Here is a 23573-nt window from a genome sequence, read left to right on the forward strand (position 1 = left end):
CCATTGATTGCTGATTACCAATGGTCATTACTTATTAGTTAATTACATACCAATATTAAAATATATTTTATAAGTTAAAATTAAAATTAAAGGCTGTTCGTTGGTAATTACTTCAAAATGACTTTTAAAAAAAGGTTCGTAATTGGCAGGGTGAAGTTTTTACGGAAAGAAAAATCTAATTAGAAAAAAATGCCCTAAAATTTTATAACTCATAAAAATAATGGAAATCAAACATTTTTTTCTTCATAAATGGTTGCCATTAATTACTCCGGAAGATGATGTATAACTGTTGAAATATGCATCAAATCATCACAATAAAGAAATTATATCTTAAAACTAATATGAGAATTGTTATATAATGTAATAGATAAATGTTTGCTGCTTAGGTATATGGTATATAAACAAAAACTACTTGACCGACTTGTGAAAATTTCAAATTATTCTAAGAGATCTCACGAAGGTTTAGAGAGTAGTTTGAACCACTTTCGATTTATACCAAGTGGTAAGTGCTACACACAATCTGCAACAGGCAAATTTTTATCTTGGTCGAATTAGTTCACAAAGAGGGGTACATCGACTCCAAACTGCCTATGAACTGAGGTACACTGAAACCAAGAAACCTATATAACGCTATATTTTATATTTTTCAAGGCCGAACTTGGATTGTACAAATAAAAGTCTATGTTGATGGTTTATCAGTAGTTTTCAAGTTTATAGGCTCTACAATTATAGTACCTACTGTTTTCAATAAAAATTATATTTATAGATTTTTTAAATTTCAGTAGTTAGTGGTTGTTTATTTATTTTTTTCAACCCCTATAGGCTATAGATAGCGAAAAGGTTTAAGGGTAGCTCACGCTTGCATTTTTTGTCAGCATGATAAAAAAAGAATATTTATTTATTATTTAAATGGTTATCAATGGTCACATACGTATTGTACTATTTTTATATACAGTTAATAGAAATATGGTATTCCCATACACTTTTTTACAAATATATTTATATAGTAATTCATATTTTTTGGCACAGTGTAAATACACACAATACACAGTATAAATACGTCTTTTTAATTTCACATATTTTATATAAGGTATTTTACGGTAATTTAATCAAATGAAACACAAACAAAGAAACTAAAAGGAATTCACGGGAAAAACGTATAGTATTTACGTCAATGTTCTTATTGAAGGTATATTTTAAAAACGTATTTATGCGTTAATGCCCCTCGAAGGGTTAAAGCATATTATTATTAAATTTATAAACTTTTATACACACATTGACGTTTTTAAATGCGATTTTGCCTGTAAAATATTAATTCAACCTACTTATGTAAAGTCTAATAGTATTATCAATGGCATTAAATAATAATATTATATACTTAGTAATATTAATATAGGCTGACAGATTTTCTTGATCATTTTTTGTATACAATGTTTATGGTCTTAACTTTTAAACATGCTGTAGATCTGTTTAATCTCTCTTCTATGGATAGGTTTTCCCACTTGCCACTTTTTTTTTTATAAATTATGGTTTTTTTTTTTAATAGTAAGTATTACTAATTGAATATGTCATTTACTAATATAATAAAAAACATTTAGCCTAATGATAAACATCTATCACAAGGTAACTAAAAAAGTTGTTTCGGAAAAATGTTTAGAGTTTTGGCCACGGATATAGATACAACCATAGTATCTATATCCGTGGTTTTGGCCAAACTACTAACTTTAGGCCGCCCATAAAAACCATTTCGGTACGCCTCTGATAGCCGTTCGGTTCCGGCCTTCTAAATCCCAATTATCGTGCTGAATATTTATTTTATAAGTCCCAGAAGAATTGGGAGAGTTTTACATTAGAACACAATTATATTGGGAGAACTTTTGCAACTATATCGTATTTAGGACTACTTGCTAGTTGCAATACTCAACTACACGAGCAACAACTTATACATACGTGTTCTTTTTGCGTTATCATTTTTCTTATCAATGGATAATTTTCTTTATAGTTCAATAATCATTATTAAATATTATTATTTAAAATAGTAGGTATTAAAGTATTGTTGTTCCTTGTTCCATCAATCAATTATAATTTTTCCTGAAAATCCGATCGAACATTCAATCTTTTGAATATAATGCCATACACTGTATAGTGTACAAATTTCTCCAAAAGATAAATTTACTGCGACGTGGTAAGAAATAATATGAATTGACATCATCGTTTCCGTGTATGTTCGGTTGATGAAATGTTTTTTTGTGTACACCATCAACGATATGTTACGATCGCGATAAACCATTTGATGTAGTCGTTTTATTTGTTAACAGATGGCTGAACTTCCGGATTGGTTTACATCCATACCTTATTTCACCAAACGATGGCTTGCCCTGACTGCTATCTTGACTTTGGCTGGACGGTTTGGTGTTGTGAATCCTTTTAACTTTATGTTATTTTATGAACCATTCATCAAAAAATTTGAGGTGAGTTCCTAAACACTCATTTGTAATTCATAGTTTCTGTACGACAGTGTAGATAAGATCTAGGTACATAGTTCCTTACATCTTGTCTTGTACTAATATTTATTACTCTTTTGCTAAATAGATTTGGAGAGCAGCCACTGCTTTGTTGATGTACCCATTATCACCTGGAAATGGATTTCATTTCTTAGTCAATTGTTATTTTCTATATAGTTATTCAATAAGATTGGAAACAGGTCAGTTATATAATATTATATTTCTATGAAAATGATATTGACCAATTTTAGTTATTCTAATTACGTAATTTTATGTTGTATAGATTCGTTTAGTGGAAGACCGGCAGATTATTTTTTCTTACTTATATTTAATTGGATATGTTGTGTCATTATTGGACTCTTGGCAAATATACCGGTGAATCATTTATTTTGCATTATATTCTAGAAATTAAGAGGATGTCAGCACACTGTTTGTTTTCTGTCTTTGGCATTTGCTCAACATAGATAAAACAAATGTTTGCAGATTATTTTTTTTATGCTTTTGAGTTATCTTAGAGTAAAATTCCCCTTTACAAAAATGATAGAGAATAATATTTTTGAGGGTATGACATATCGATTTGTCTAAATATTGTTTGAAAACAATTTAAGCACTATTTAAACTTACACTTTTTATTTTGAATGTAAAATACAAAGTTGAATAATAATAAAATATAAAGCCAGTTGTCATACCCTCAAAATTGTTATCATCCATAATTTTGTAATTGGTGATTTCCTTAAAATTACTCAAAAGTCATAAAAGCAATTTTAGGTGAAAGCCTTTTATCAATATTGAGTGTAGGTCTGAGTGAGAAAACAAATATTGCACTGACATTATCTTAATAAATTTAATTTTAACAAAACGATTGTTTTCTAGGTTCTTATGGATCCTATGGTCTTAAGTATATTATATGTATGGTGCCAACTAAATAAAGATGTAATTGTAAGTTTCTGGTTTGGAACTCGCTTCAAAGCTATGTACTTACCATGGGTATTGTTTGGGTTCAACTTGATTATTTCTGGAGGGTAAATATAATTTAATTAATTAATTGATGAACAGTATAATCTAATCTAATGCATTACTTTTATTTAGTTATTATAATAATAAATAATATTTTTAAATTTTATTTTTCAGAGGACTTCAGGAATTAGTTGGAATTATTGTGGGTCATATATATTTTTTCCTCATGTTCAAATACCCACAAGAAATGGGTGGACCACAGCTTATACAAACACCTCAGATATTGTTAGTTGTTATTATTATATTCTTAATAATTAACAATACACATTTTTGAAAGCAACTAGAATTTTTTTTTTAATATCATGCTTATTGATCTTTTAGTTACAAATTTTTTCCTAATCAAAGGACAGTTCACGGTTTTGGTCAACCTCCAACTAGAGCAGCACCAACTGCAGCCCCAGCAGCAGGAAACCAACAAGGGGAAGGTGGATTAAACTTTCGTCGCCATGATTGGGGTAGAGGTTATGTTCTAGGACAACAACAATAAACTAAGTCTGATTTAACAATATTTTGTATTTTAAACATTTATTTTACCTATTACAAATATGTGAGTGAAGGTATATTGTGTTTTATTTAAGTGTATGTCCTCACCTAAGTGGAATTTAACACGAATAATTTACTATTAATCATTAAAGATCTATATAAAAAATTTATTGTTATCAATTAAAAAAAACTTATGAAGTATAATTTATAAGTATTTAAATTACCAACCTTGAATTGAAATTAATCAAAATGAAAACATAACACAGTGAACATTTATGTGGGTGTGTTAGCATGTTATACTTATGTGGGAAATGGAGATATCAATTTAAAAGCATGGGTGAATTATTTATTATTACATTTTTTAAATAATCTAATTATCAATAAAATAATTTTTGTAAGAGTTAACCGTTACCATACATTGGTTATATAACTATTTAATTATATTCAACAAAATATCTACTAAACTACAACTATAAATTATCTGAATACATCTTATATTATTTTTTTAAATGTTATTATATCATCATAATTCATAACAATTAATTACAAATAAACATTTAATATAAATATAAATTATATTTATAAAATCTTTAACGTATTTTATAAATCAATTATAAATACTTTAATTATTTATTGTTTATGATTGTACAATCAATTAACGTTTTAGTTACTAATAATTTTTATACATCAATATATTGTAATATTCAAAACAACGTCTATGAGTTTGGCTTGACTGAAATTTGGTGGTATTTTATTTACATAACATAATTTTTCATGTCACATTCTGAATTATGATGTTATTAGTTATTACTGTTACATTTTTTCGAATAAGTAAAATAAAACAACAACATGACCTCCATGTTGTGAATCAGTGCCAAACGACATTCAATTGTATACAGATTCAGTTCTGAATAATATACTTTATAGTAAATTGTTCAATTGAACAAGTTTGTTTGCGAATAATACATCTTTATTGAGTAGTCCATGTTAGTCACTGTTATTTGAGTTAATGCGGAAACTCTCCTTTTTAGACTCTAATCAAAAAACAAAAATCAAACGAAAATTATAAATATTAGCATATACCTAGTTAATATAAGTGTAAAATAACCATCACCAATAAAGTATTATTTATTTATTAATTATGATAACGCCTTGGAATTCAACTCAATAAAATTATAGATAATAGTATACACATGCTACAAGATACATGGTTAAACATATGAAACTAAGAACCTAGGTAAGAGTGTATAATAAAGTATTTAAAAATTCACTTCACTTTAGGTTATAAATAATATTACATATTGTTTTTTTTAAATGGTTAAACCATCATGATGAAATTGAAACATAGGAAAAAAGTAAACGATAGTAGCAGAATAGTTAAACAGATAGCAATGAATACAATACTGCATTTAAGTAGGTACATCAAATTAGATGGATGTTAACATAAGGTATTAAATATTAATTCGACATAAAAATTTATATTAATTATGTCCTCTAGAATGACGAGTAGAGTATTGTAAAATATAATGTATTATTTAGATATCTAGTTTTAACTAAGTAACAATGCAAAAAAAAATTATTTTGGGTTAAATAAAAATAATTATAAATTTGCATTGATTCCCAGGGCTTAAGTCCATAATATATAGACTAAATTAATATAGGTAGTATTGATAAAATAACTTTTTTAATAGTAGTGAAACACTATAGTGATTCAGTACAATATGAACTCTTCTAGATTACCTCAAATAAACAATTATGTTGGTAGGGATTGTTTTTTCAGAATAATCTCCTAATTGGCCTGGATAGATATGCGTATGTCAATTAATGAATCTTGCTGACTAAAATTGAAAAAAAACCTATTATAATATTAATTAAATTATTTTGAAAATTATATTAACGACTCAACGTTACATTAAAAATCAATATGAAATAGTAACCGATCAATATTATTCATAGTCTCGTGCTCAACACATAGTTTGTTTCAATTTAATTTACCTAGTTAAACATCCTTGTGCTTTAGTTGTGTACCTATGGTGTACACTTGTATTATTTTTCATTATATTATATGCCTCATAGAGAAAAAAAAATGTAAACATATAAGCTGGGTTGCATGAACTATCACTAAACATTAAACAAATAAAATGAAATAAAATTAATGGTGATCTAATGGTCCCTTAAACATGATTAAGTGGTTGGTGATTAGTCCATTAGATTTTATCGACCATCAAATGAATAAATTGTCCATGCAAATTGGCAATACATTTTTTAATATTATGAATTAGTAATTCTATCACTATTTAACATTACTATAAAATTGAACAGTCAACAATTACGAAATCTGAGATAATAAATCCACACCTGACTGCAACTTTGTAAGATGAATAATTTTTTTTTTAATGTAGGTATATGTTAAGTTTTTTCAGATGTATCATTGGTCATTACCAATAAGTAATACATTATAGGAATTTGAATACTATACAGAACTCAGGTACCTACATGATTTGAATGTGATTGTTGTAGATAGCACAAGTTGGCTTCAGTTTTTTGTCGAAACATCGTATGAATTCGTACCTAGAAATAATTACACAATTATATAAAACCAAATCTATATAAAACACAGCCACACAGGTACAACTGTACAAGGTTGGGCACTATCTTAGATACAATTGTACCTTGTATAGTTGTATCTCTTATATCTTGATACAATTATATGAATTATGAAGTATCGAATATCTTGTACCTCGATACATTTTTAGTCAATGTATCGAGTATTACATAATATAATTTAATTGAAATATACTCAATACTTTGAAAATTTAATTGTTTATAATTATTTTAACTCGCCTACCTAGTTGTAGTACATACCTATTACCATTGATTTTATAATATAATAAATATATTATAAAATCAATGCTATTACCTACCGGCGACTACGACTGTTTGACTAGATTTAGTATAATATGTGCAAAAGGCGCGGCAAATTTAAATTTATATATATTTAATTGCGGTATTAATTAATTTAAAATTATCAACAATTCTAGTTTTATTATCATTTTTTTTTTATTTTGCGATTAAAAAAACAAATACGTAGTTACTGGTGATTTTTTGAAGGCTATAGCCCACAACTTTTAGGAAATTATTTTTTAACCAATTAGCCATATTTAGTTATATCTGTGGACTGTGACACACCGTAACAAGACACATGCAGAGGATCTTCCATGCTAGCAGATTAGAACCTTATGAACGTACTCACTGGTTAGTAACACGCAACTCAGTATCCGTCGTCTGGGAAATGTTGATTTTTTTTCCGCGGCAGCTGAGGACGTTAATGTGATAATTGTGTTCATACATATTTCCGAATCCTAACAGTTATATACTCACGTCATCATAATGGAAGAAATAAACTGCGAACGCTTTAATGTAAACATAATAATGGACGTTGTGAACCATTTGGTGAAAAGAATAGAAAAACAATACGGCGAAGAAGAACCAATGAAGAAAAATAACATCGATAACACCGGAAACCTTATGAGCGAATTATTGGTTGAAATGGTTGACGCAGTAAAAACAGAGTCGGACCTCGAATCGAAGCCGGCCGTGGGAATAGAGTACCATTGTAGCTATTGTACCGGCATCAATCAATGTAGAAGGTTCACGTCATGGATTGACTAGGTGACTCGTCGCCATTGCGTGTAGAGGAGTCAAAATTCAAAAGGACCAGGCGCCTTCTAATTTCTATGTCGTTGTTGCCGAGGGGAAAAGCGGTCAACACTCCTCCCACGACCGATGAACGCCAGACAAGACGGCGGCGACTATGTGAAAGAGTACGATGGTATAGCGGTATGTCACCCTTTGTTATCTAGGTAACACGCAGAAAAACGAGATCGCAGTCGATGGTGTCGTGTGCACGCGGTGACCGACACCGAGACCGCCTGGCGGTCAGCGAGCACTCGGCAGCGTCGGTAGAGCGAGGAGTGACGATTCCGCCCCGATGGTATTTGCGACCGATGACTGCGTGCACGAAGACAACTCAGGACGGCGGCGACGGGGACTGCAAAGCACGACGGTTGAGCTAGGAAAAAAAGCTCGGAACAATGACGTCAGCATCGTCGGACCCACGGAAACTTATTATGTTTCAGGCCACAGCGGTGAGCGACTACCTCGGCAGAATCACCGGGAGAATCAGGACTGCGGTGGGGTCCGAAGATTCTCTCTATTTTTCGCCCAGTGGTAATTCCCTCCGGTCGCAGCTGATTCCAAAGCACCAATAGCTCTATCCGCTAGTCCAGTGTTTTTTGGTCACCGTTGGACGTTGACGTAGAGTAGAGTAGTTTACTCTCTACAGCACTTGCACATCGTCGTATAGCGCACAACATCGCGCACTAGGCGACCATAGTAGCCGCTCCCGGTCAGTCGTCTCGTCGTTTCATCAAAGTCAGTTCAGGCGTTATAGCCTAACAGACAGACAGTTTTTTTAATTTTATTATAGCACTAAATAAAGCTCAAAAATTATAAATAAAAAAGTATTTTTAAATTAATTAAAGAACATAGATATTAAATTATAGAGCCAGCATCCAAAATAAATTTAATAATATTTTTAATAGTGAAGATGCAATTAGTATTGGAATTTGAAATACAGACGGAGTTACTTTCGCTTTTATAATATACTAGCTGATCTCGTGCACTTCGTTGCCCGTTAAAAATGCCAAATCTATATGAAACTCGCTTGCTGTAAATGCGAGCAGTATATTATCAGGTAAGATATTAAATTTTATTATATTATTATTATCGGACCCCGACCTAAAGGCGCATACTCATGAATAATATTTTTTATTTTGACTGTGGATACAGTACCTATATATATCATACGCTGATGAGCAGCTATAATTGCGACTTAGCCATCTTAGTAGGCAATGTGCGAAAATTCGATTTGATGAATGCTTAAACCTGATCTACTATATAAATTGTATATAATATGTATGATGTTTGTAACACGATTTTGTTTTTAAGTAGGTATACTTACCTATGACATTATGGATATTCGACGATTTTCTGATTTGGTCATCATCTCCATCGTCTGATCGCTGCCACTATAGAAGGTAGCGACTCGAAGTTGCAAAAAGAAAAATAGTTTTTTACCAATAAATAATGTGTTACATTCGCTTGGATATTCAGTTAAAACTAATTGTTTTTTTTTTTTTTGGGCTAAACTAAATAATTATAATAATTGTTAATTATTTCGACGTCGATACCGACCTGCCTGGAAGCATCTGTGCAGGTGGTCGAGTTTGATTGTTATTTATTTTCAGACGACTATATTTTACTAAAAAAGTATAGGTAGGTATACAATTTATACGTTTATTTTAATCAATAGATAAATAAATTGTTTATTGACTTAGACAAATGCTATTGCGATAGAAATCTTCACCGTAACGTACTCTTTCGTTAAAAAAAAAAATCAAGAAGATCTGATAAGTAGTTCCTGAGTTTACTCGGTACAAAGATATTCATTTCACATTTATATAGTTATAGAAGATAGATTGATAGATTAGGTACCTATCTAGTAAAAATTATTAATTATTATTATTGTAAACTTTAACATAATAATGAATTATATTCACTTGGTAAGGAGCGGCCGCATGGTAAATTTGCGGCAGGCTCTCGTACGTACCGCCCGTCGTTTCTAGCACTAGGATGGGTGACCATCCGGGTTTTTAACAACAAATCCTTGCCACACATGCAAACGTGTTTCAGCCAAATAGGCAATAGCCCCCTCCCATATAGTACCAGACTAATGACTTAAGTTGTTGAAGCTTCAATCCAAAGAAAAATAAATAAATATATTATATATATTTCTAATAGGTATTATATAATTTATAAAATAAATAATTCTCATTTCTTATAAATTATTTATATTTAATTAAATACCCGTCAATCTCTAGAGTTCCATTGGGTTTTTTTCCTAGTGTGGGTTTTTTTCCAATTATACTTTTGCAAAATATAATATATTTACCTATTTTAAATTTAGATGTATAGACTAGGTATACATCGCAAAATTTGCGACATAAATGTGTGATTAACTTAAACACAATCTCACTCAATGAAGCATTCAACTACGGAGAAGAAAAAAGGATATTAGACTTCATCAGACATCAAGATAGCGGATCTTGCATCGAACATTTAAAACAATAGATCAACAATATTTCACACAAGCGCAATCAAACATAAAAAAAAATGTAACCTAATTTTGTAAACCATTGTAGACCAATAAATTATGTACTTGAACTTTGAAGCCTTAAATATATAAATTTAAAAAAAAAAGTGCGATCCTTTATATTATTTTATATAATAATTAATAATTATCTATGATTTTATAACGGTCGTTGGCGAGATGGCGTTTTGGCGGCAGATGGCGCGACGGACTTTCACCGTTGATCTGAATATTCTGATAATGAAAATTCAAAATGCGATTGCTGGGTGCCGACTCACTACTCACAAACCACGATTAAAGATATATATTAAAGATATCAAAGTATATCTTTAATCGTGTCACAAACGCTAGCGAAGTTTGATGTTTTGAACAATTCGAAGTCGTAACTAAACAATTTACTAATTAATTTTAGTGGTACCATTTTATTGTTCTGCGATAGACGATAGTACACTTGTCGATTCACTACGCAACACTTTTTTGATTGTTTCAAGAGTTCAGAAATCATTAAGTGACGACAAATTTCTGTTGTTTTAAAATTGTACCTCGTCGACTTGCTGTGAAACGTGAGTAACAGCGTTTCTTTCTATTTGTTTATTTTGTCAGACTTCGATCAAGAATGCCACGTACCAAGAGAAGAACCGTCAAGCGTTCATCTGCTGACATGAACATGACTGCGGTTAATGCAACAATGGCCAACCAATCGAAAAATATGAAAGAAATTTTGAGCGAATTTGATTGTGAAAGTAATATGAATACAATTGTGCCTATTATCCAACATGTGTGTTTAATTTATGTTTGTTTTTTGGTTTTTCAGAACAAAATATTGAAGATTATTTTTCTGACATATTTGATAACCAAAGAAATTTAATCGAAAATTCATTTTTAATGACAAAAATGAATTTAGGCGACTTATTACATTGTAATCTTTATGACATAGTGAGTCTCATAACATTATCCATTAAGTATATTTTGTTATAGAACAACATAATACATTTTACCTATTACCCATTTTTTACCTATTACTTATTGAAATTTAATCAAATAATATTACCTTTATGTACTATCAATAGTATTATACAGAAGTACCTAATAATTTTTACAGATTTTCAAACAGAATCCAACAAAATCCAACAGTGGGAGTAAAAAAAACCCTGGTCGACCTTCAAGGCCAGTTACCAAAGCTACAGTAAATAAGACGACCAGACAAAAAAGTAGTAAGTTCTTATTTTGAAATTAGACTTTCAGAATTTGTTTCCAATTGACATGAATGCTAAATAGTTTTTACATCTATCTATCTTGATTATTCTTAGGCTCTAACCATAACTACCTATTTTACACTGATTTAAGATTTATGAAACATTAACAAAAAATTGATAGATTTTTTTCTAGAAATCCAATAGATTTGAATATTTATAAATGATATATGTAAATTAAATTTGATTTTGTCATATTATTATTGGTACCTAACAGTTAAACATTTTAAAAGGGGGAAAAAGTAGGAAACTGCTCTACTGTTGGAGACTAGTGTACTTTGTCATTAAGTGCACTTAAATTTGAATTTTATTCAATATGGGGTACAGAATGAAAAATTATGCTGAATAAAAATGGTCTGATTTTTGGTAACAAAACGGAGTTTTAACATCTTTATCACTTACGGATAAGTTTCAGGCATTTTTAGCTGCAACTATAAAATCTAATTATACATTTTTATTTTTTTCAGTGTCTAGTTTAACCTCTAAGACCAATGGTTCTGCCACTGTAACGAAACACCGTAGTGCAACACGTCATGTCGATAAGCCACTATCAACAGAAACAATTGAATCTAGATTTAAAGTAAATATAATGTACAAATAATTCATTTTAAGAAACTTGATATTTATATCAAGTCTTGAATACAGAATATATAATACTTTTACCAGTCATGTAAAACATAGACAATGTATATTTTTAATACTTTTTTCTTGACTTATAAACATTATTAACTGTTATTAACTAAATAAATTATTAATTAAACAGTACACAAGTAAAGGGGAGTATGTCAAAAGCAATATAATTTAGGTAACAAAATATAAGACTTAATTTCTGTATTGACTGTGATAGAAAAAAAAAACTTTTTTGTGATCATATAATTATGAAGCAAACAGTTCAATTTTTTTTTGCAAGTTTTCAGTATAATTTAGTGTTAACTAAAAATGCTCATAATTCACTTAAAAACTGAAATATCGTAAAAAAAATCTCAAATATACACAGATGAAGTTCTTACTATCAAATTTCATGTTAGGTTGATTCACAATAATTTTCCTAAAAAAAAAACTGAGGGTAATTTTACGCACTTGTAAGACGGGCTACAAATGCTCGTGTTGTCCTTTTAAGTTTCATGTAAGGTCAATTCTCTATAATAGTAAAGCTAACAACACAACATTTAAATTGCTGTATGTATACTTTAGTATGTTTTGTGTTAGTTTGATAGAACACTAATGGGTACAAAATCCTCTTAAATCTCAAACTAAACAGTTGGTCTAGGCTCAGAATTTAAAACAATCAAATATTACTTATTAGTATAGTTTTATTACTTTTCATTATCTCAGCATATAAAAAATAAAAAATTATTAAATATGTTTCATAATTACTAAATTTTAAGTAGGTAACCATATTTATTTGGAACATATTATTTAGTATTAAAAGCATTTAACTCATTAACCCTTTTTTTTATATTAATTGATGCTGCAGTTTTAAATTTTTGAGATGCATATTTAGATAGAATGCTTTGTATTTTTTTTATAAAATAATATACTAATTTTAATCTTATTAATAAAAATAAATATTATTTCAGACTCCAATGAATCGACCACCTGTACCTGCTTCCGCAACAGTTACACCCAAAGTAAATATGCATGAACCAATATCAATGATGCGGCGTCCAAACCAAGGAGAGGTTGCACTTTCAATGACTGGAAGTCCGCTCATGGTTTCATCTGTTTCTAGAGATGATATGGCCACAATTAGTGTACCATTAGCCAATGGAAATGTAATTACAACTTAAAAACTATCAATATATATCTTGTCATAGAAATTGTATACTTAATTTTTTTTTTTTTTAGATTCTTTCAATATTACCTAGAGCTGGTGCTACTATGGACGTATCATTTGATGAACAGACTAAAAGTGAATTACTTCTTCTCAAGGGAAACATTGAAGGGCTATTGAAAATGAATAGAGGTTTGTGAGTATACAATAAGAGTATACTTTCAACCAGTGGCGCAAATACACCCTAATTGCCTTAGTAACAAAAATTACTAGGTGTTCTACAATATATTATTGTCATTATACATTTAACTTTTATAGTATAGATTTTATACTTATTTATGTTCGGCCAAAGTAGAAAATTGCATAACTATGCCTGAGCAATGTCAAAATAATCATTTTAATACTTAAATTGTTTATACATTGGCTGGGCATTGTATAAAGTAGCTTAAGCAAAGTGAACTTTGCTTGGATTCAAGAAAAAGTAAATTTAATACTGTAGCATGCTGTGCACATTTATACTAATGTACTATAATTTAATAATAAATAATATTTATCTTATTTATGTCAAACCACTTAAAGATAATGATATTAATTCTTCAGTAGACAGTATCATACTGAATAATAGATTTAAAAACTCAGTAAAATGTTTTATTTGATTTTAAATATATTAAATATTTACAGTGCCCAAATCTAATGTCCCTGGACAATGTTGACTTATTCCAACTGTGCCCTCGAAATCGTCTGATTTCCTACTTTGCCCGTTAAATATATATAATAAAAATACTTCAACTATTTACATAATGTGTAACTAAACATAGGTAAGAACTAAGAGCCAAGAGGTAACACGAATAGAGTAGTTTATAAATAATTCACATAATTTACTAATCATTACTATATTATGTCTGTCTGTCTATCTTTTAAAAATAATTAATTATAACATTTATATCATAGGTAGATTCTTTAATTCATAAAGAACAAATTAATACATGTTAACACAACTTGACCTTTCTAATCTTAAAGTTGTCAAAATGTTCTATTATTTTACTTATATTTAATTTTTTCCAATGTTTGATAGTAATTTTTGATAAGTGTCAGTTTATAGAAAACGATCTTTTAGCTGATGCAACTGTTACAGGTATATTGATATAAATTAAAATATCACAATATGATATACTATAGTCACGTATAATGTCACGTTTAAAGTTGATATTTTTGACTTCAGAAATATTAATTTATATACCTCATGGGAGTAACTGTCCGGTTAAATCTAAGCTTATATCATTTTTAACACTAACTTAAAAACATCAAATAGCATTAGTGTACAACAACTAAAATTGATTTAATTATTTCATAGTGCAAAATACTTAAACCTTCTTATTTAGAAGTTTATATTTGACTCATGCCTCATTCCTCATACTAACAGTTCCAAGCAAATTGCAAATGATCTGTTTATTCCGTCGTTCGCCATCTGTAAAAACTGATAGTATGACAAATATTACAACTTTTGTTCTAATTTTAGATTTTATATTAATTAGTAATTAATCTTCATTATATACAACCTTTTAATGTTAATTTTTTTTTTATGTAGCTTATGTATATTTAATTTTTTATACCTACAAATTTATATAAAAACAGTGTTTTCCTGTTTAAGTTAGCTCATTAAGTAATTTTATGTTAAAATTGTATTAATTAAAAAAATATAGTTTAAAAAGGATTTAATGAATTTCTTATGCAAAATGAAACTAAATTATAATAAAAAATATAGAAACGTGGGTGATGTTGTAAATTTCAATAATGGCTATATTTGTTTACCATAAACATGTTAAAATAGTTTTTTTTAAAAATTATTTATTGCCTTGGAATGTAAAGCTTAAAATAGTTCTAAATCTGATACAGTGCTACATTTCAGTATTAAAATATTGTTTAAAAAATTAATTTATTGTTATTGTTCTATTCATAGTCTTAATATAGATGATCTGCATATTTAGCCTTTATAATGACAGCGATTAAAAACTTTCTAAATAGGTAAAATATTATGAATGTATCTTCATCTCATAATATATCTCTATGCCTATCCCCCTGCCCCCTGTGGTTCATTTCTACATTTTTTTTTACGGTAGATAACTTAATAATTGTATGTTGCGGAATTTGTTGATGGTAATGGGGTAAGAATATTGAGAGATTCGTCTATATTATCTCTATGGTCAATTATATTTAATATTTATAAAATTATTATTATTTCTTCAAGCTCTCATGACTTGTTATAGGACAATAGTAATAACCATTTCGGTGGCCATCTATTTGAGGTGTATCTTATAGTCGTGATAGAAATAAAATTGTATTTTCCATCAATGATTTGGTATCACACAGCACACAGCATCAAACTTGTTTATCCCAGTTGGTGGCTGTACCTTCACTGTAATTAGATGCTGGGGATAAGATTTAATCAATGATTTGTAAGGGCTGGATTTCAACGACCGTATGAACACCAATATAATATTATAATCCCTGAAGTCTGAAAGTAAGTACTTGGCTGGCAGAGGCAAAAGTTCTGTTGGATTGAAATACAAATGACAATGTCGTCCAATTCAAGGGGAGGTGGCAGTTTAAATGACTGGAAGTCCACTCAAGGACTTTGATCTGTGTCTAAGGACCTTATGGGCACAGTCAGTGTACTGTTAGCCAAATGTTTTTATTTTTGTGGATTCACTCAATATTACCCACAGCTGTTATCTATATGTTCAAAGCTGTTTAATGAACAGACTAAAAATTAATTACTCCTTCAATTGGAAAAAAATTTAACAATACATTTTCTACTGATCTAAAAGATGTAAACTACATAATGTAATGACTAATCACTAATGACTTTAAAAAAATAATAATAGGGGCTGCTCTTAAATTGCATAGTCTAAATATTTGTCAGAAGATATTGTACAAATTTTAATTACTCTATGGTAATCACTAATCAGTGTTCATTACAGAGGTCTCACTATAATATGATATTATTTAGTATTATTTTAGTTTATTTAAATTTCATTATGTAGTATAATTATTATTAGTTTTTACTATGATTAGATACATCATTCTCAAGCACAGCTATAGCCCATTAAGGAGATGTTTTGTTTTTACTTTTTACTGATTATTATAATTTTAAACTGTTTATTTGTATATGCTTAACAACTTCAAATTTATATTTTAGAATTTTCACTTTCGATTAATAGTTTTTACTTTGTTCAATACACTATATTCATTAGACTATGGGGGACGAAGTGGCCAAGTATACTACGGCGTCAGTTGCAACTTGCACCATCGCCGCTTCTAACTTCGATTATGGGCGTCATTTTTCCTCGGGCAGACATTTGTCTGGATAGAGGCCGCCATCTCTCAACCGGGCATGGCATAAAACTACGGGTGCCCAATCAAAATTCTGCCAACTAGGCTATCAGGCCCATTCCCGTCTCGCTAATATTTAAACACTGAAGATATTAAGACATTTAGCAATAAAGTCTGTAACACATTACAATATAACCTTAGGGAATTTCAAAAAGTATACATGTAATAATGCTGTTGTTTGTGAAGTTGTGAAATCGTTTAAAATCTATATCTGTTGACAATTAATATTGTTGTACATCGTACAATGTTCTAACACTTTAAAATTTTAAATAATATACATTTTGTTTGTGGGAGAAAAAGGGTGTTCATTGAGATTATTACAGGGTCATTAAAGTCATAACAAATCAAACAGCTCAAAATTGGTCTGTTCTTGATAGCCATAAACTTTTATACCATAAAAAAAAAGAATATTGACAAAATGCTCTTTACAATATTTTAAATTAATATATATTGTTATCAAAATTAAAACAAAATTGTTCCCTATAATATTCAAAAATAATTACGGTCATTTTTATTTCAATGAAGTTACAGTTAATATTAAACTCAGTCGAGTTGCATGTTTGATGCATTATTCAAAATGTATTCAACCGCATCAAGAGCGATATGTACCGGTAATTTTGCAGTGAATAAATATATAACTCTAATGGTTTTCTGAAGTTTCCATTTTGTCCATCCAACCTCTTTGCTTTGATCAAAAATTTCACTGTCTTCTTCTTCGATCAATGAATCTTCTTCCATTGAGATATTTTGATGTTTTAAAATATTAGAATGTTCTTTACACAACACACTAACTAATGACTTTATAAAATTATTTATGTTTCTCTGTATAATTTCACCATAATTGATGCAATTATTTAAACAGTGTTTAGAATCTTCACTAGTTAACGGTACTAGACCTGTATCACTGGCCTTCTCGATAGCTGAAAGAAAATCGTGTTTAGAAGAATAATAGAAGAATAAATACATATTGCGTAAGACGTGAAATGTTGATATGGGACCAATCGGTTCTTGGGTACAGAATTGCTTATTGTTTAATTCCTCCAAATATGAGTACACACGGTCATAAAAGTTTTTATTTACGATATTACACTTGTCATCAGTCATAGAACGACCAAAAACATCATAATAATTGTAAATAGCAAAACTCAGTATATTATTCATAACACCGTATGCAGCCTTGTTTGATGTCAAGCTATAGAGTTTAAAGGCAACTTCAGGTTTATTTTTCTCCAGTGTTAATTCTAGTGTTTTATCGATTATAGCTGTAACAGTTTCCATATCGAAGATATTGTGTAAAATACTAATTTCTTTCATATTATCTTCTAAGCATCCAAACATCCAATCACACATGTTTCCATCAAAAGATGTTGCTAGATCTGCAACACACTTGTGAAACAGGTTTTCAGTCAGAGTTGGACTTTTTACATTTCTTAAGAAATAATAATAATAAGTTGCATAATGGGGATGTGTTGATTTAAACTCGTTGCAAAATAATAAAATCAATCTTGTATAATTCAGACGCACAAACTTAACATCAACATTCTCATTAGATAAAAACGGGGCTTGTAAATATTCAGGAGTGGCTAATAATAGTTTTTCATTCATTGCGATGGCTATATGCACTGCATGATTGGAAAACTCGACACTGCGATATAAGAAGTCTATAGCACTTTCAAACTGTCCAATCAAAAATAATAGCTCAAAGTATACATGAGGCTGTTCCATGTAAGGTTTACCGTTGTCCAAAATATATCTTTGTAATGAACAGTAATCTAATCCGTTTGAATCTTCCATGTACTTGCTCGCAAAATGTTCAACTAATAACATCCACAGTTTGTCTTCAATTGTCTTCGACACAGCTTTTTTCTCCATGTTGGCTTCTACCATACCCAACAATGAGAATATTGTTTTTCTGAATGCATTATCATACGCTGGAAGAGTTCTATAATATTTGTTTAACGTAACTCCAATATTGGAAGCTACACGTTCGGTAAAATTAGCTTCTTTCAGGTGAACAAAAACATTAAGTAGATCGTCTAATGCTAAACCAGATTTTTTAATGAAATAACTAGCAACATCCATTCTTCCACATCTTAAGCTGAAGTAGAGCAATGGCCAAATTGACTGTTCGTCTACATGAAAATCATTTTGTTGTGTTGCTGGTCTGCCTGTGTTCATAAATACATAAGAGCTTATAATAGCTGCCATATAATTACCATCATTAGCAATATTCAAATGTCTGGTCTCTTTCACAAGAAAAGCTTGGTATTTATCTTCTAGATAGCTTTTAGCATTTTTAACAAGTTTTGTTTGATTTTCTTCTGAAAAACGTTCATTAAACGATCCATAAGGTGTTAGTTGTGGAATTATATTGTACATGTACTTAACTACATTCCAAATATGTGCTACTGTTGCATTTGTGGCTTTATTCTTATGTATGGTCTCCAAGAAATATTCAATTAATTCTTTGTTCATATTGCCACATTCTCTTTCCTTGATGTAGTTTTGAACATCTTCAACAAAAGGAAAATTACCAGCTGACTCATTGGGACTATTTAGGCTGGGATCAAATGTAAAATATGTATTTTTAGTAGTTAATAAGTTCTGGAGACAAAACGATACATCATATGAATCTGAAGCAAACTCGTTATAAACAATCCCTTTTTTAATATTTTTCCAACTCATTGGAAGATCTTGTAAATAATTATCAGCATCTTTGTTATCATTAGCTTCTAAGTTATTGATGTAGTCTTCAATGTGTCTTCCCATTAAGGACTCTACACTACTCGAATAGTCCATCACTGGTTTAGAATCACATGGTGTGATAGCATTGTCACGGTATGTACATAATTTTTTAAGCACATTAGAATAGCCAGAAAGATCTAGACCACGATTTGCTAGAAGTTCTTTGGCACATTGTTCATCACTCCCACTATTTGACTGTTTTGGAGCATGGTCAGCGTTCCGGCATAGCTGACGTAATGATTTATGTATTTTTGATACTGGCTTAAATGTATCAGTATCCTTGCACAGTTTTTGCCCTTGCAACAGTAGATATTCTAGATCAGAAGTAGCCATATTTTCAAGTTCTAAAAAATAAAGAAAATATTATTAAAATTATGTTTAACTTAAAACCAATGAGCAACAGAGTTTGTGAAATGTAGTCCTAGTCATTTTCTTGTTAGTTAATTAACATAATATTAGTAAAATATACCTACATATGTTATATTTGTTTATTTTAAGTATAATAATTACATGTAAGCTTTTTAATACTTTTCAATTGAGGAATACCTAATAATTATCTACTGTATAATATACTTTATTTAGTTATTAGGACTTGATTTATATGCACTAACAACTATAAAATGAAAAATATGCATAAGAAAATGGTTAAATATTAATTTAACAATCATACCTATACAAAATTTTTAGTAGTTACTTTTCCTATTCACAACTAACAATTAACATTATTTAAGATTTTAAGGTAATAACTTAATGGAAGCTATGGGCAATGACTATCTATGCTTTTTTTAAAACTTTTTTTCGTGTGAACCTTGTTGCTTATTATGTATACTTTTTTTTTGTGTGAATTATATATGTAATATTTTAGTAAAAATGTTATAACTTATATGAAAACAAAATATGATATAACACTTAAAATAATTATCAAAAATTAAAACGTTAAAACTCTTAGAATGTAAAATGTTACCTAGTTAATTTAAATTTATCTATACTGGCACAGATATTTAGAATCTTAATCTTATTTTGAGAAACAAGTCACATAAACTGTTTGTCAGACTTCACTTCATATTTGAAAATTACAATTGGCTTGGGTGGGATGTACAACAATCAAATTTTGCTTTATGATATTATATTAATACTGATATACAATTTCTAAAATTAGGTACCTACAATTTTTACTAATTTAAAGTTATGATTAAATTATTTATATTTTAATAAGTGATGTATAATACCTATACTTACTTATTATTATTGTTTTCGTTTTTTCGATCCACAGATGGTGCAACTTTTAATTAATCAAATGCATTTTCAATTTGTATTACTCTAAAAATAATAAGTATTAGATTAAACATCCATTATGTTAATTCTATATAATAAATAGACACATTTACAAAATATTCTATGTAAAAAACTGTAACTGAAATATTGAATTATAAAATAAAATTGAATGATAAGAGGAATTGATAGATACCTATAAAAATAATGTTTACATTAATACAATAATATTATTATGGACTATAGATAATTTATTTGAAAATGTATTGAACATTTTTTTTTACAACAATTTTTAGCTAACTTAAAAGTGAGTTTATATTTAATTGGTAATGAGTAGTGATGTTAAGAACAAGAGTTGCGCCATGGGCTAGATTGTTCCCTCAAAGTATAAATATTATTTATCGTGTGTCCACAAAAATTGAATAGTAGCAGTATATTTAGTATTTACCTGCAAATCACAATATAAAACAAAACGGTAATTTTCGATTTTGAAGATGAGCGTTTTTCATCACAAATTGAACGCCAATTTTGAGTTGAAAATGTGCAGTATTTAAACGAGTAACGGTAGTTGACCGAACCAACGTCCAACAGCTTAATAATGTAAAACGATTATGATTTATAGTCTAAGAAGCCGGATTACGTCCGCTACATTAGAAAATTCAAAATTTCAAGTTTACGGTTTTTATCAACGGCAGCAAGAGAAGAGCAAAATAAATTAATAAAGCAGCAAGTGAATGATAAGAGGCATACGCTCAGTGTGTGCAATAAAAAAAAAAAAAAAATAATGTACGCCGGCGAGCACCAGTTCTACTTACAGGGCAGTTAACTTCATAGAAAATGAAGAATTATAATTATTTATTTCAGTTTTGATATTGATATTATGTACTATATTTTATCTAATTAAAAATTACGTCAAAACCAACGTTAAGTTGTCCGTCGACCTAAGCTCGGGATCTTTTTTATTTGGTTTATACTCCATAATATAGCATTACGACTAGGTACAGCGAAGAATGCCGATATTATAGAATTAAATTTTGAATTCAATGACTAGGTTATGACGTATAAGACGTGTACCTATGTATTATAATTTATACGTCAGTACTAGAAGAACCGAGTTTTCCGCATGAACAATATTAAACATATAAAAGATACTTTAGAATTAAGATATTAGTTTACATGGTTACACGCAGTTTCTTAATTATTCTTGATTCTAAGCGAAGTGAGACTATATTGATGTTCCAATGATGTCTGTTTTTTTTTGCCTGCCATCACGTTTCGGGGGCAGTAAAAATGTTTCAAATTTCTTCTACAGCATTTTTTCTGGTAAGCAAGTGAATCTAGTTGGTAGTATGGTGAGGTTGAAAGTAAAAATTCCAATAGTTATCAAAAGTGCCAGGAAAAAACGTTATAAAAGAAGTTGAGCGTCTCAAGTTAGAAATTTGACAAAATTAGTCAAAATCAAGAAAAGTTGCAAATTATTTTAAGTAAGAAATTCTTAAAAATATTTTAAATATTTAATACAAAATTCTTCATAAGTTTGTCTAATAATATTTATGATAATATTGTATTGTAATATTGTATACACATAATGACATTTTCAAAGGCAATTTTTTTTGTCAAAAACTAATTTAACCTATTGTGTTGCAACAATATCATAAAATATACTTAGTTATTTAGGCTGATAGTCGACAGACCATCTCCACTTCGAAACGTTTTTCTTAATCAATGATTTCATATCATATAATTCAAATTTAACACATCCATTACAGTGACCCACTTGACACCTAATGCACTGAAAATTAATTTTTATAATAGCTGTTTATGTGGTAACAGAATAACAGATAATTTAAAATGGTTTCCAGTAAAAATACTTACCACTTATTTAAGGACAATATATATATATATATATAGCTATGAATTATTTTCATCTTTTTGATCCGGAGGTCACTTACGCTACTTATACCTACCTTTAAATAAATTCTGTGATGCAAGTAATATGTATTCACTGGATTTTTTTAAAAAGTTCTTACGCATCTAAATTATAATTTAAGCTAGTAGTTTCTAAGTAATTAAAATTTTTATGATAAAGATATAGAAGTCATACCATATAGTTTTACAAAAATAAAAAACAAATTTAATCTCGTATCTAGTATTTACTGTAGCTATTCTGAAAATGTTTACAAATTATGTAATTTTGATCATCATAACCCCAATACATGCATAGGCATCCTTAGTAGGTATACTTAAACAAAGTTAAATTAATAAGAACTCAAGCGGCAGTTTAAACTACTCGAGCAAATTTTGATTTAGGTACATCAATATTCTTAAAAAAAAGTACATAATTATGAATTAACTATAAAAAAGTTGGTTTTCATCTGAAAAAAAAGAAATTTTTATCTCCACAGGACACTCCAAATAGTATAAAAATCTAAATTATTCAAAATAATTATTCTTATAAGCAGCACAGATGACGGACATAATTAAACATTTTTTTTACAGAAAAATATGATTTTGAACTTCAAGTAATACGGCTTATTAAAATGTTTTATAGTACCTATAATACAAATTGTAGAGGAGAACTTTTTCTAGAATCATAAGAAACCTAATTTTTGATATCATATTTCAATCACCTATATCGCATGGTGAATTGACAACTTTTTTACTTTTAATCGATTGATTATTTAATAAATAATTAAAAAAATATCGAAAATCGAAAACTGGGCTTCTTATGATTCTAGGTAAAATTCTCCTATTCAATTATAATAGATGTTTTTATTGTTAACTGCTTCAATTAGCCATATTACTTGAAGTACGAAACTATGTTTTTATGGCATATTTTGTTCACCCACTTAAGTACCTATATACTTAAAAATTATAAAACCAAAATTGTAATAAATTCATGTTTTATGGAAAAATAGATG

At 29.1% G+C, this 23573-nt stretch overlaps 3 protein-coding genes across 4 annotated transcripts; 2 read left to right on the forward strand and 1 right to left on the reverse strand.

Moving 5' to 3' along the window:
• The first annotated feature begins 1995 nt into the window (after positions 1 to 1995).
• Positions 1996 to 4170, forward strand: LOC111030146 (derlin-1). 2 transcript variants are annotated; one of them, XM_022309520.1, is made up of 7 exons: positions 1996 to 2185; positions 2319 to 2471; positions 2593 to 2704; positions 2788 to 2879; positions 3378 to 3526; positions 3636 to 3746; positions 3843 to 4170. In XM_022309520.1, exons 2-7 carry the CDS (start codon positions 2319 to 2321, stop codon positions 4006 to 4008), a joined length of 783 nt encoding a protein of 260 aa, XP_022165212.1. In that variant the 5' UTR covers positions 1996 to 2185; the 3' UTR covers positions 4009 to 4170. The 2 variants fall into 2 exon arrangements, with proteins under 2 accessions (XP_022165212.1, XP_022165213.1); XM_022309521.1 differs by lacking the exon at positions 1996 to 2185 and adding an exon at positions 2204 to 2221.
• A 6515-nt stretch (positions 4171 to 10685) lies between these two features.
• Positions 10686 to 14295, forward strand: LOC111030130. Its single transcript, XM_022309492.1, has 6 exons — positions 10686 to 10958; positions 11030 to 11151; positions 11318 to 11429; positions 11936 to 12048; positions 13049 to 13243; positions 13317 to 14295. Exons 1-6 carry the CDS (start codon positions 10832 to 10834, stop codon positions 13440 to 13442), a joined length of 795 nt encoding a protein of 264 aa, XP_022165184.1. The 5' UTR covers positions 10686 to 10831; the 3' UTR covers positions 13443 to 14295.
• Positions 14296 to 17059: 2764 nt separating this feature from the next.
• LOC111030129 (nuclear pore complex protein Nup93-like) lies at positions 17060 to 21369 on the reverse strand. The gene is made up of 3 exons (XM_022309491.1): positions 21101 to 21369; positions 20620 to 20700; positions 17060 to 19724 (listed from the first exon to the last, which is right to left on the reverse strand). The coding sequence occupies exon 3, from the start codon at positions 19711 to 19713 to the stop codon at positions 17179 to 17181; it is 2535 nt and encodes an 844-aa protein (XP_022165183.1). The 5' UTR covers positions 19714 to 19724; positions 20620 to 20700; positions 21101 to 21369; the 3' UTR covers positions 17060 to 17178.
• Positions 21370 to 23573: the final 2204 nt, after the last annotated feature.

This window comes from Myzus persicae, unplaced genomic scaffold (genome assembly GCF_001856785.1).
Source record: "Myzus persicae strain clone G006 unplaced genomic scaffold, MPER_G0061.0, whole genome shotgun sequence".
NCBI lineage: Eukaryota > Metazoa > Arthropoda > Insecta > Hemiptera > Aphididae > Myzus > Myzus persicae.